General features: G+C 37.6%; 1 protein-coding gene across 2 annotated transcripts in view; it reads right to left on the minus strand.

The window, feature by feature from the left end:
• The window catches only part of ELL2 (elongation factor for RNA polymerase II 2), a 90,463-nt gene that overhangs the window by 24,825 nt on the left and 50,267 nt on the right, over positions 1-15,371 (minus strand). For both annotated transcript variants that reach the window (XR_013995873.1, XM_081089058.1), the window contains exon 3: positions 3,504-3,625. Coding sequence is in view for 1 of the 2 variants with exons in the window: in XM_081089058.1 (XP_080945184.1) it covers positions 3,504-3,625 (122 nt within the window). In the remaining variant the exon portion in view is untranslated. The remainder of the gene's footprint in view (positions 1-3,503; positions 3,626-15,371) is intronic.

The raw sequence follows: 15,371 nt of genomic DNA on the forward strand, positions 1-15,371 counted from the left end.
AGACCAGGGGACCCCACTGGTGCACAAATTCATGCACCAGGCCTCTAGTATGTATATAAACATCCTATGGTCTTTCTCTATCCTAGCTCACTGTTTCCCATACTTGAGTCCTCCAAACTATATATTTTCACTAGGTCTGTGAATGAGCAAATTTAAGGAATTTTTGAAAAGTAAGTTTGACTTTGGGATTTCCTCCATTTTACATAGGAGAAAGTGTGATTTAAGGAGATTTATAAAGAAAGATAAGAAAGGAGACTAGTTAATATGTAGTTTTTGACCATCTATTTATTAAGCATTTAATTTGAGCTGCACCAGCATTGTAAGTCTAGAAAAAGGGCATAAGAAAGCCCCTGCCTTTGAGGAGCTTGCACAATTGCATGAAAGACAGGATCCATGGGAAAAATAAAAATGAAATCAAACAGAAAGGTGGATGCAGATTAAAAAGGTTTGCTTGCCAGGTTCAGAACTGAAAGTTTGAGTACTTTTGTTTTTTTAGTGGCAAATTTCAATTTATACCATACAACACCATTTTATAAAGCACTTTGAATCATACTTTTATACTTGGATCACACTTTTTATACAGCACACTTGGATCATATTATTGCATTTGCTCCAATTTTTTCACAATAATTATTTCTTTTCTCTTGCCTGCATCATGTATAGTTTTAAGTGACCTTAAACCAGTGGTTCTCAACCTTCTGGCCCTTTAAATACAGTTCCTCATGTTGTGACCCAACCATAAAATTATTTTTGTTGCTACTTCATAACTGTAATGTTGCTACTGTTATGAATCGTAATGTAAGTATCTGATATGCAGGATGGTCTTAGGCGACCCCTGTGAAAGGGTCGTTCGACCCCCAAAGGGGTCGTGACCCACAGGTTGAGAACCTCTGCCTTAAATCCTTCTTCAAACAAGCAAAGTAGAAATAAGCACAAAGGATATTTGTGATGTAAGGGAGAAACCATATCACCTATGATGATATGACTGGTATTGAAGAGGGAATTAAGTTCTTTAACATGTTAAGCACCATGTCAGTCACTGGTGACTGACACTATACTTTCCATCTGGACTGGTCAGTCACTGGTGCCGCCAGCATATTGGTGAAGTCAGATATTGCGGGCTAAATGGAAAGGAAGACAAAACAGACTTGGTGCTTAACGTGTTAATAAAACTCCTAAGGGGACATTGTTCAATTTGATGTCAAAATGATATCACTATCCTATCCTATGTAATAAAAGGCTAATATGCAAATAGACTGAACAGCAGAACATCCAAACAACCAGTCGCTATGATGTGCGCTGACTACCAGGAGGTGTGCCTGGAACATGGTGGACATTGGTAGCAGGTGGCAGAGCACAAAACATGGTGGACATCGGCTGCAGCGGGATGGTGGAACAGGTGAGTGGGGGCGACAGACCAAGGCAGGGCACTGGTTGTTGTCATCGGGGAGAGCCTCTGGTGGTTATTGAAAATTCTTTCCTCCTGTGCCCACGGTCACGCCTGGTGCTCGCACCTGCTGCCAGTGCCGGCCCCACTCACACCTGCTGCCAGCACCCGGCGATGGCCCCACTCACACCTGCAGCTGGTGCCAGAGCTGCTGCTCATACCTGCTGCTGGCACCCAGCGCTGGCCCCAATGGCTTGGCACCGTCAGTGGGTGCGAGCGGTGGCTGCCGGCCCCAATTGCCCCTGAGGGCTTCTTCACCTCCCCCTGCTCCTGAGGGGCAATCGGGACAGCAGCCACCACTTGCACCCACTGATGGTACCAGCCCCACTTGCACCCACTGCTGGTGCTGGCACCAATCGCTCCGCGTCGTCAGCAGGTGTGAGTGGGGCCAGTGCCGTCCGTGTGTGGGAGTGGTGGCAGTGGGAGTGGGACTACAGGCAGACAGGGGACCGGGGCCACGGCGGGAGGGGCTGGGTGAGGGCGTAGAGGATGGGTTGAGACCCACCCCTGTGCCCACCACAGCCTCTTGGCCCACAGTTCCTTTCAAGGTGCACAAATTTGTGCACTGGGCCCTGGTAGTATAATAATTCTCTAAAGACAAGAATTCCAGGTGAATGCACCACAATTAGAAATTGGTATATAGTGTGGTATGCCATGAACACTGGACTAAAATTAAGAGAACTCAGTTCTCATTCAGCCTAGTCACTAACTAAACAATTATGTACCTGTGGGTAAATCACCTGTAAAAAGATGGGGTTGAACAATTACCAAGGACCCTTATACTTGGTGATTCTAGAATTGATTGTAATACTGTCCCATAGATCTTTCTGCAATGGTGAAAATGATTAATATCTGTGCTGTTCACTCTGATAGCAACCAGACACCTGGCTATTGAGGCTGTAATGCGTGGTTAGTCTGAGTGAAGAAGTAAAAGTTTTAAATTTTATTTCACTTTTATCAATTGAGATGTAAATAGCCACATGGAGTCATTAGCTATTCCAGTGAATAGTGCAGAAAGCTCTATAAGACTTATAACATGCAATTTATACCAAAAATATAAGTTTGGAGGTGGGCAATTTTTAGAAAGCAAAATTAACATATACTCAGGGGAAAAGGCAGATTAAAAGGTAGTTACCTTAAATGAGAGGAGAAATTTAGAACTCTTTCAGTGATGTGTCTTATTTTATATCTCTGCCTACTGTGCTCACTTAAAACACACCTTTCCCTTCTCTTCCTCTCATGCACAGCAAGCATTAACACAGTTTCAAGTGCAGAGCAGACAAGATAGGGATGGATGGCCCAGGGCACTTTGAGCCAGTATCAGTGACTCCTGGGAGGTTAAGGGCTCTAAGGCCTTGTCTTTATCCACAGGCGGAACAACTCCCCCTACTCAAGGGGCCCATTCTTTAATCAGAAACAACCAGAGCAAAGAAGAGTGAAACAAGTAGCGTATTGTTTAAGAGAATCTAAGTAGATAAGAGTTCCATGGTACCCTGGGATGTGGGTGTGTAGTCTTGTATTCTTTCTTTAAAAAAAAAAAATGCTATGCTGGGGTTAATTTCTTATTTTCATTCTGCTGCAGAATAAAGATTTTTAAAAATCTACTTTAAAATATGGCTTGCATAGGGAAGAAGAAAAAGAATATGCAAGGTATATAGGATTTTTTCCTCCTTTACCCTTAACTACTAGTCGAGTGTACTATAAAAGGCACTCTTATTTAAATGCAGTGAATATAAACTTTTTTTAAATCCCCAAACTTGTCTTTAATAAAACAAGCAAATAAACCATGTTTTATAGGTTGAAAAAAAAATCTGTACTTTAAAAATCCCTCAAGAGTAAGAATGTTAAAATTTTTGTGATCATTGCCCACAGTGACAAATGTAATTACTAGCATAGAGTAGGTGCTCAATATTTCTCAAATACTGTAAATAAATGAGCTTTGCCATTCAATTCAATAAATATTTATAAATGACTACTATGTATTTTATTGTTTAATTTTTTAAAAACCCTCAGAGAAAAATGATTTTTCCTTTAGCATACCCTGAAATGTACTTACCTGGAGAATCTCTGCTGAATGCAGTCAAAGCTGCCTTGAGGGTTGTCTTTACCCACATTTGACAAATAGAAGTTAAATGTATGTACTTCATTGATGGGATCATTTCTGGGAATTTTGACAAGCTAAAAGGAGAGGAAAAGAGAAAAACACCTCAAATTATAAATTTTCTATAAAATGATCTGATGGCTGATTGTCTTTCAAGTAACATTCACTTTATGCCCGAGCCCTATTTTGCATTTAAGTTACCCAATCATCTAAGAAATTTGGCAAGTATATCTATAACTCACCATATTCTCATGTCCACTTTTACCCTAAAGTGCCAGTAATCACTTCTACCCGGCAATTAGTTTATGAGAGGAACCATCTTCATTGCAAATAAGCAAATAATTACAGTTCACACGAAAGAGTTACTAGTGAATTGGCCAAAAAATTCGTCCTCTTTTGAGCTACACAGATTCTGTTTGGCTAATATGACCTCTTGCTGAATAGCTTCTAGATCAGCCGTGGGCAAACTACGGCCCGCGGGCCGGATCCGGCCTGTTTGAAATGAATAAAACTAAAAAAAAAAAAAGACCGTACCCTTTTATGTAATGATGTTTACTTTGAATTTATATTAGTTCACACAAACACTCCATCCATGCTTTTGTTCCGGCGCTCCGGTCCAGTTTAAGAACCCATTGTGGCCCTCGAGTCAAAAAGTTTGCCCACCCCTGTTCTAGATACTTAAATGCTCTCTACGATAGCTGTGGCCTATGGGCTTAGTTGGTTGAGTGTCATCCCATGCATTGAAAGGTTGCTGGTTCGATTACTGTCCAGGCCACATGCCCACGTTGCAGGTTGGGATGCAAACAATAGATGTTCCTCTCACATTGATGTTTCTCCCTCTCCTCCCTTCCTCTCCTAAAATCAGTTTTAAAGAACACATTTAAATGCTTTCTAAGATAAAGTCCATGTCCCAATCTTTTGCTCTTTTATTATATATACATATTTAATTTAAATCTTCCTACATTGAGTAATATTTTTGAATAATATCTAGCAGCATAACGTGAATGCCATAATTACATTTACAGCAAAATGAACCCCTCATTCATCTTTATACTTATAGAACAGGGTCAGCAGCCTACTGAGATGGTTTTGCAAGGCACAGTGAGGCTGAGCCCCAGGCAACACTGTGAAACAGTATGTTTTCCATGCTCTTGCTCAGTCTGGTTTCTCTGCTAGATGAGGGAAGGGATAGGACTGCTCTAGACAACTGAGCCCCTGCACCAGGATCATATTCCTGGCACATGGTAGAAGCTTCATAAACATCTGTGAACAAATGAACTGGAACATTCTCACTGTCTTTCAGCTGTTCCACTCTTTCCAGCTCCTGAAACCTTTCTTCCCTTGGGTCTGCAGGGGCCACCATAGGGACAATTACAGAAAGGATTTGTTGGCACGAATGTAAAATATGACATCCTGCTGTCCAGCCCCCAAATACACATAGTCTTAGTAATTTAGTACAAAACCGGGAGGGGAAAGTGCTGTATAATTCTCATTCTTCTCCCCCCTTTTGTCCTTTCCATGATTGGAAGAATAAGACTCAGAGTTAACTGGCTGTCGGGTGTGTGTGGATGCACACACATACACATACACATACACATACACATACACATACACATACACATACACTCATTAATGTGCTAAAAAAATATAAGTATGTATGACCTCTACATCAGTGGTTTTTAGAGCTGCAGCAATGCAGATAGTACAAACTGACCTAATCTCAGGCGCTTCCTGGAAAAGATCTGAATAGATGTCATCAAGTGATCTTTATATCTTCAAAATTTCAAAAGCTTAAATTACATGGTCTATAGATGTAGTATATCTAATTTCCTGAAGATGGTACAAATTAGATACAAATTTATTTGTATCAATATCTAAATATACTCTTACAAATAAAATGAATATACAAAGGAGTACTAATGTTTATAGCTGGTAAGTCTGCATAACAGTTTGGTCCCATGGGCAGTAAAGCAGGAGACTGACTCAGTGGAAAGAGCAGGTTGTACGTGACAATTTAGGCAGGCAGGGGTGGGTAGGGTGGAGGGAATGGAGACTTCAGAACTAAACCAAGGGGACCTCAGAGGGAACCAGAGCCTGTTGGTCCACTCTGTGGAACTGTTAAGGCCACAGGTAAGGTGGGATTTGAAAGCTTGTCTAATCAAGGGCAATAATGAGACATTTCAGAGACTAGATGTGAGGAAACTTGCGAATACTCATCACTCATCTCTCTGACATATAGGAGCCTATTCCACAGTGAAATAGGAGTCGGTCCTTTCTTCCAGAATGGTCACAAAGCATTTCTTATCAACTGGCCTTTGAATTTACGGAATATGAAAATGAAATTACTGTTATTAGTGGGCCTAGGGTCAACTTCTAGGGACTGGGCTAGCCACCGTGGGAAAAGAAATTCTGAAGTCTGATTTAGAAGCCATCTTGGAAGAGTATCCCTTTAGTGATAGGAACTTCTCAATTTTAATTATAGTATTTTAAGCTTTTTCTATAGCTAAGTGGGTATAACTTTATATTTAGGTATTCTAAATATGGTCAGCTTGAAATGTTTAGCTAAATGCCTTAAGAATGAAATATTTTAAAAGTATCTAAGACTATGATTCCAAACAGCTTCTTATTCAAGATGAAGAATATAAAAATATACCACCATCTTCTGGGTACCTGGAAAAGTAGATTTTAAATTTCATTCCAAAAATGAAAGATTGAAAATCAAAGATTTAGGACCACATTCCACAACGCTCCTCCCAAACTCCAGTCTATCTTTGATAAAAAGCTCTGAAGAAAAAGTTTCAGGAAACCTTCAGACATTTATAATTAACATAAACACTGTATTCCGAGATTTGTAAGTCAAGGCTTCTAATTATTCCGAGATACAAGCTCAGGCATGTGGCAATGGAATACTGTCTGAAAGGTCATTTCAACATCAAGTCACGGATCTCCTATTTACATAAGGATGTAGGGCAGAAATGCAATGTGCACACTGCTGCAAATTTCTCACATGGGTGTGCTAACATCTGCTTAAAAGCCATTGGTATCTTTACTGTAGGGGTTACTTACCCTTAAGTCAAATACTTTCTACTCAATATTAGATTGAGGTAACACACTAGATTAAAAATAAGACCATCAGGTTTTTCTTTAACATTTATTTAAAATAAATGCTTTATTCTTTTGTGGGTATTACAAATGATTTAAACTTACAGAAGCTTTTCTTGGACAGTAACTCTGTGAGTTTTAATATCGAGCCTTTCCTGCTAAGGTGACTATAAACACACAATGAGATGCTTGTGACCTAGCAGTACCACAGCTTGGTATGATAACGCTTGGTCTTTAAAGCAGACCCATAGGGCTGACAGGCCTTAGAAATCATCTAGCTGAATTTCTTCATTTCATAGAAAAGGAATAGAGAGAGGTTCAGTGACTTGCTCAAGGGTTATGACTCTATCTAAAACTGCAACTCCTTACTCCCGACCTCCTAACCCTGCCCCCATGTTTGTCTAGGGCATTCAGTACCTGCACTAAATCACAAAGTATGTTTATTCTCTTTTATAATATGAGAATATTATATTATAATATAATATTCTCTTCTATAATATAATCCTTGGAAAGATGGAGACTTTTGTCTGGTTTGTTCTCTGTATATATCACCAGCATCTTGAACAATGTGTGGCACAAAGCAGTCACTCCATACATGTTTGTGGAATGAATGAAAACGTTGATTAATGTCTGAGCTAGTTCTAGAACAACTAATGTGTCTGCTCTCTTTCCTCCAATATTTCCAAAGCATGTTGAAAAGTTTCCTGAAAAAGGGGTTCTGTCTTCAAATAAATTTGGGAAATGCCTGGTTAAACTAAACAACTTTCTTTGCTATAAGTCCTTTCAAATTAGTCGTTTCCCAATTTGTATGACCTCAGAACCCATCTCTTCTGATATCTCAGGAGGCCAGCTTGGCTCATAGTATTATTTGACTACTATAGCTACTATTTTGCTACATATACACTATATATCTTACTTTGGGTATGGATAAAGATTGCTACAAACATCTAAACTTTAGAATTCCCTGTTATTCTCAAATCCTTTCCACACTTTTAATGATTCTGTCAGTTTAGCTAGAGGAGTGCATTTGCATGTACTGTTCAGGTGTCAGAGTTTAGGGGCAACATAAAACATCTAGAATCAGAACAGAAAATAGAAACCTCAACCTGAAAGCCACAAGTCCTATTTTTCAAACTAGAGCTGTCGTTATGACTTAAGGCCTAACATTATGGGTTTAGAAAGGAAAACAAAAAGGCCTCTCAGATCAGCCCAGATGTGGAAACCAAAGGGGTGAGTTTGGGAGAGTAAGAAAGGCAGGGTATCTTTCACTGGCAATAAAAAACATGAAGTAGCATTACAGAAATCAATAAGAAATAAATATTCCCACTGACAGAGAATGGCAGGGGTAGATAGGGTCCCCATACATGCTAAAAATACCTGAAATTTCCACATGATACTTTACTGAGACAACTAGTGCAAAATGCTAAATTTCCTAGCGCAAAAAGAAAATACTGGCAGTTATAAAAAAATTTAGGCCATGTAGCAATGAGTATGTATAATTCAGGTAAAAGCAAGTCCACTTATTTCCTTATATTCTTTGTCTTTAGCAAGATGTATATTAAAGAAAAAAGTAAAGTACAATATCTTTCCCTATTATTCACATAACTTCTTTAGATCCAGTTATTAAAATTTCTTACAAAGTTCTTGATGAAAGGATAGAATAAGCTGATACTGAGCTTTCTTGGTTATGTTACTTCTATAGGATATATGGTTTATTAAGAAAAATCATTTCTTGAGAATTGCATTTTCATCCCTAATATATTCTTTCAAATTCATGACCATTTTGGAGAAACCATTGATGGCAATATTTCAAAACTAATTTTAATTGGTTATGAATAAGCAATAACATTTATAGAAATAAAGTGCTAATTTTTAAAAGTCAAATATACCCAACTTACTATATAATTAAAACTAAAAACAAAAAACACACAACTTCCCTGAGTAATTTTTGGCTCTGTTAATATGAAATCAGCCTTCTAAATGTGTCTAGTAAGATGACACTGATTGGTGGATTTGTTCATTTAATTCATTTATTCCACAAATATTAACTGAGTGCCCACTGTGTCAGGCACTATTTTAGTTTCTGAGATACATTAATAAATAAAACTGACAAAGATCCCTGCATTGAGGTGCATATGTATAGAAATCCAGGAGTGAGATGATGGTGACTTGGACCAGGAAATGGGGAGAAGTAGATGGATTTGGGATACAATCTGCAAGATTCCTAGACATACTGAATGTGAGGCATGAAAGAAAGAGAGAAATCAAGGATAACACTAATGTGTTTTTCCTTAAAAGAACGGAGTTGTGTGTGTGTATTCAAATATATTTATGTGTCTATATATATGTATATAGTATCTTGAATATGATAATGAATGTATTAATATAACTAAATCAGTCCATACTCGGTAAGTGCAGTAAAATACAAATGACCAGTGTTGGTTTCACCAGCTAAAAGGGGGCTTCAGAGTGAGTTCTGTTATGACTCATTTTGTAGTGTCATGTCTAAAAATTATTTAGAAAAGACCAGGTGGCTGGGTCTTTTGGTTGGTAGCTGGGTATTTCCAGGAAAAAAAAAAAAAAAAAAAGGTGGGTGTATGTTTGACAGTTATTGGCAGAGGAAATATGCAAATAGCAAATACTAGAGATACTGTATCAGGGGAAAGATATACGTATTATGAAGCATGAGAGAATAGAAAATCTGTATTTGAAAATTACTGTAAAACTGATTTAAACGCCAAAGTAACTTTTAGAAGGAAAGTGAGAGAGCCACTAAGAGAAACTAAGAAGTCTGTTCAATCCACATCATGGCTATTAATCCACAAGTCATTCTTTGATAGCAAAAACTAAAACCTCTCATTTAGTTTTGTAAATATCATAAAACTGCTTTTCATTTTCATTTTATTAATCAGTCCCTTCTAAAACTTAACTATATTCCTTAGAATCAATGCTTATATATAGAAAAGAATTCCCATCTTATCCCTAAATCTGCCCACCCTCCCACATCATCCATCTCCCAATTCTTAAACTGCTATTCATCTAGTGACTGAGGTTACTGGCATCCTGGGGAGTCAACTGGACTCTTCTCTCACACCACTGAACACTCCTCAACATCCAGATAACCATAGCCCTACTGCTTTTACTTCCTAAATGATCTCTCAAATGTATGTTCTCATCTCCTTCCTCTGCTTTGGGTCAATATCACCTTTGCTTGGGCAACTGTCTTTCAATTTCCACTTCTGCCTGTTCTTGGTCCCATCCTTTAATCATTCAGCTGCCTAAACTAGTCTCATAAAATGCCCATGTCAGTCCCAAGAATAATTTATTTCTTCACGGTTCCCTACTACATATATACCATATAGTCTAAGCCCCTTAATAGAGCATATGAGGTTCCTTCTCAATAGAAGGGCCTGACTCTCCACTTATATTTGATATCCCCAGTTCTTGTCTTGTCTTGGCTTGTGCTAACTTATCCTTTTTTTAAGGCTCATATCATAAACCCTTTCCTCAGGGACATCTCCTTCACCAGGGAGGTAGGTTTATGAAGCCCCCTGTCAGGGTTCCCACAGTCCTCTGGGTCCATCTCTACTGCTGCCTTCACTAGACTGCATGCCAAGTACCTGTTTATGTGTCATCCTCCCCACAAACTTTGAGTTCTTTGGGGGCAAGGACCACAGTTTTACATGTATTTGGGACACAGAAAATGCCTAATAAAAATATACTGGATTCATGTGAAGAAACTTGGGTCTAGATTAAGTTCACTCAGAAGAAGCCTTATGATAAAGACACTAAAAAAGTAGAGATGTAGCTGAAATCGATCACTGAAGAGTCTGTGGAAAACCAGATCTTTCAGAACAGGCAAAAATAAATAACAAAATGAAAGGAGAAGAAAAAAAAAATCCCACACAGTTGCCTGCTATGTGGTACAAATATCAGGATGAGAACGTTTCTGGCCCCTCTTGTGCTATATTTAGCCCTAAAACCTAGACCAAGTAGCTTCCTGGGTTTGTGGAACTTAAATTTATAAGTTTTATTTTATTTTTTTAAGTATCTTTATTAAACACTCACAAAATACTCTGGCCTCCCCAAATTCCATTTGAAAATAATGATACAGCATCTTTAAGCCACTTTATATTTTAAAGGATTTAGGGAGATCACAGTAAATAATTATCAATTTAGTAATTCTCCTGGTCAAGCAGGAAATAGAATTTTGTTTTAAAAATGATTGGTTTCTTCAAAACAAAACCCAAACCTGAGTTCTACAAGGAAAAATATCTTAAATGTGTTTGTCAATTTCCAAATTCATTGCCAATCTTCTCCTTTTCTTGCTCTCTTGGAGTCTTGAGGAAAACTTTTTCTGTCATACCAGCAGGAACTGCTGCAGAAACATCGGTGGGAAGAAAACTGACGCATGGCCGTTAGAGACAGTTGTGTAAGTCTGACTCTAGGGGAGAGACTGATACTTGACAGTTGTGAACCCTCAAGATTAAGTTGCTGAAAGTGACCCAGGTCCTAGATTTTGCAATACACATGGTTTCACCCCAACTCAATCAATGTTACCATGAAAACTTGTAAACTGAATCACATAAATAATATTTAAGTCTGAAGACTATTTCTATACAGATTTGGAAGTATATTTAACTCTTAATTCTCCATTTTTCAACATCAATAATAGCCAAACCTTTTTTAAAGCTATAGAATAATATTTTTTAAAAAGCTTATGGGGATGCCCTAGCTGGTTTGGCTCAGTGGATAGAGTGTCAGCCTGCGGACCGAAGGGTCCCAGGTTTGATTCCAGTCAAGGGCACATGCCGAGGTTGCCAGCTCGATCCCCAGTAGGGAGCATGCAGGAAGCAGCCAATCAATGATTCTCTCTCATCACTGATGTTTCTATCTCTCTCCCTTCCTCTCTGAAATCAATAAAAATATATTAAAAAAACAAAATCTTATGGGGAAACCAACCACATATTACAAACAGAGTCAGAGCTGCTCTGGGTGAGAAAAGGAATAGTGAGTGACTGGGAATGCTAAGGCAGCCTCAATGATAACATCACAAAATCTCCAGGCTTGGGACCAAAGACACAGAACCATGGCTCCACACTAAGGAAAAAGAAATAGCAACAAGATGTAACATAAACAGGGGATATAACTGTATTAATTTAATTTTAGTTACATCTTAAATGACAAACATGACAGATTGTTTACAAAATATGAACTCTTCTGTGCCTTTTTTATGCTAATTAGTGCCAAATATTTGAAGGATTCCAAAGATAGGAAATGGTGTCCTACTGCCTTGTTCTCTTTGCTTTTAAAAATGTTTTCTTTATTATTGGATCAGCTTGTATTTCCAGTTCAAAGGTGGGTTTCCCTCAACGTTATAAGAAAAAAGAACTCTCTTACACACACATGAAAGGGGGAAGTGCAAATAGACTACATCCAGTGTGCTAGGTCATGAGCTCTGCAGCAAATTGCCCAGTTTCCAAGTCTGACTCCAGAGTCTCTTACCTGCGTTACTTGTAACTTAACCTCTTTAATCCTGTTTCCTCATCAGTACAATGATATTACCTTGTATGGTTGTTGTGAAGTTTAAAAAGATAAACCTATCTCACCACCATTCTCTGATTGAATAAGAACTAATCCTGTGTAGTGATAAATGTTAGACTTATTGTGCTGATCACTTGCAATATATACAAATATCAAATAATGATGTTGTATACCTGAAACTAAGATAATGTTGTATGTCAATTATAGCTTAGTAATAAAAGAATAGGTAAGAAAAAAGACAACCCATCTAAGGTACTTGGCAAAATATCTAGCACACACATGTGTCCAAAAATGTTTGCTCTGATGATGTAAAGACAATATTAGGGAGCTCACACTCTGATTTCAGCCTGTTTGATTCAAGCACACACATGCCTTCCTTAACATAATGATGCTTTTGATTTTTAAAGTAATTTTCAAATGGTAAAGGACAGGTAATAAATGCCTTGTGGATACTCAAAAGTTGACACTTACTCTGAATCCTTGATATTTACAAAAGTAAGGGGCTGGAAACCTTCAAGGTCATAACTTAAGGATTACCTTAAACAAGCTAGAAGAAGCTATCTGGGCAAATAATCCAAAAGACTAGCAATATTTCTAATTGTTCTTAACTCAGCAAGAAAAGATACAAGAATGAATAAGTCACAACAGGTGTTTACGGAAGGCTGAAAAATTGCAGATGGCTGCTGCTACTCTAGAAGGGTAGGTAGTAAACACTGCTTCCCATGAGCCCTATCCATAAAAAGAAAACGCTGCCTTCAGAGCCCCAGAGAGCCCCAGATACTAGCTACAGTACAACAAAGAAACAAAGAAAATAGAATTAAGGATTCTCATGGGAAACACAACTTTGTGACTACAGCAGTCAATATTCATAAATGCACACAATACTTTAAGGGTTGTGTTTCTTTGCTCTTGTCAAAGCCTACAGTATTTTACATTTTATAAATCTCTTTCAAAACATCTATCCTGGAAATTGTTTCTTAGGTAAGGTTCATTTCATAAAATGTCTTTCTAGTCAGTTTTCATGTGCCAATATCCTTCAAGACTATAAAAGAAGTAACACTATTTCTGATTTTACATGTATAAAGCTATTGATACAGTTCTGACCCAGACAAAAATTGCAGTTCTGACCCAGACAGAAAAAGCTAAAGGAGTTCATTACCATCAAACCAATACTACAAGAAATGTCACAAGGACTTCTTTAGGAAAAAGGGAAATAAAGGAACATAAATATAAATAATAAAATGGCAATAACTACATATTTAACAATAAACACTTTAAATGTAAAAGGATTAAATGCCCAATAAAAAGATATAGAATAGTTGAATGGATAAGCAAACAAAACCCATATTTATGTTGTCTATAAGAGACACAAATCGGATCAAATAACACAAACCGAATAAAATTAAAGGAATGGAAAAAAAAAAGCTGGGGTAACAATACTTATATCATACAAAACTAGACTTTAAAACAAAAGCTATAAGAAAAAAAGGACATTTCATAATGATAAGAGGCTATAACTCTTGTAAATATTTATGCACCCAACATAGGAGCAACTGTATATATAAAGCAAATATATTGCCAAAACCGGTTTGGCTCAGTGGATAGAGCGTCGGCCTGCGGACTGAAAGGTCCCAGGTTCGATTCCGGTCAAGGGCATGTACTTGGGTTGCGGGCACATCCCCAGTAGGAGATGTGCAGGAGGCAGCTGATCGATGTTTCTCTCTCATCGATGTTTCTAACTCTCTATCTCTCTCCTTTCCTCTCTGTAAAAAATCAATAAAATATATTTAAAAAAAAAAAAAAAAAAGCAAATATCGATGGACATACAGGGTTAGGGTTAAGGTTAGGTAACTGAAAGGAAAAAAAAAACACCCCAGCAGTTCTGATTTCTAAGAGAATTGGTCCTTCTGATGTAAATAAGAGTCAAGTGTCTTAGATCAACTGCTTTATGACTATAATAAATACAGAACTAAAAATATTCATTTTTAAGAACAGTATGCTTAAGCTTTTGGTAAACCTATCAAAGCTATGTCTTCAAATAGAGAAAGAAATATGTTGGCAAAGGACAATGGTTTACATTTAGATAGCTAAGGTAATTACTGTATTTGGATAATTCATATTGTAAAGCATTTGTTTGATTATCTTTTAGATAATTATTTAATTCTGTTAGAAGGCAGATTCATACACACCAATGTTCCTCTAGAACAGTGGTTCTCAACCCTCCTAATGCCACGACCCTTTAATATAGTTCCTCATGTTGTGGTGACCCCCAACCATAAAATTATTTTCGTGGCTACTTCATAACTGTAATTTTGCTACTGTTATGAATCATAATGTAAATATATGATATGCAGGATGTATTTTCATTGTTACAAATTGAACATAATTAAAGCATAGTGATTAATCACAAAAACAATATGCAATTATATATGTGTTTTCTGATGGTCTTAGGCGACCCCTGTGAAAGGGTTGTTGGACCCCCCCAAAGGGGTCGCGACCCACAGGTTGAGAACCGCTGCTCTAGAACAATGAAACTATATGAGGTAGCAAAACATTTTATCCACTTGCTAATAACTCACTTCACTGCCCCATAAAAAAGATGGGTTCATAAGAAGTTTGTAATGTTCTTTTAAGAAAGGCAGCCCTGGCCAGGTAGCTCAATTGGTTAGAGTGTTGTCCTGATACTCCAGGGTTATGGGTTTGATCCCTGGTCAGGGCATATATAAGAATCAACCAATGAATGCATAAATAAGTGGAACAACAGATCGATGTTTCTCTTCCCTTCCCTTTCCTCTCCCCCTCCCCCTCCCCCCCCTCTCTCTCTCTAAAATCAAGAAAATAAAAAATTAAAGGAAAAGAAAAACAGGCATTTAAAGGTAAGGATGGAAATTCAAAAGCATTAAATTATTAGGACCATAAACAATGTAAATAGAATGACAAAATAGCAAAATATGTAAAAAGTTAGAGAAATAGAGTAACTATTTTAAAGACTTACAGAAATCGAGTAATTATTTCAAAGAAAGTCCATGAATTAATAAAAACTTCTCCCCACTATAATGGGAGAAACAAAGAAAGAAATTAAAAACTCAAAACCACTCCTAGCAATATCAGATGGAGACAACACATTTGATGATACTTCATGTTGTAGTATTTTACCCATGCCAAATAGTATCAAGC

This window comes from Myotis nattereri (genome assembly GCF_964212035.1).
Source record: "Myotis nattereri genome assembly, chromosome: 4".
In the NCBI taxonomy this organism is placed as follows: Eukaryota; Metazoa; Chordata; class Mammalia; order Chiroptera; family Vespertilionidae; genus Myotis; species Myotis nattereri.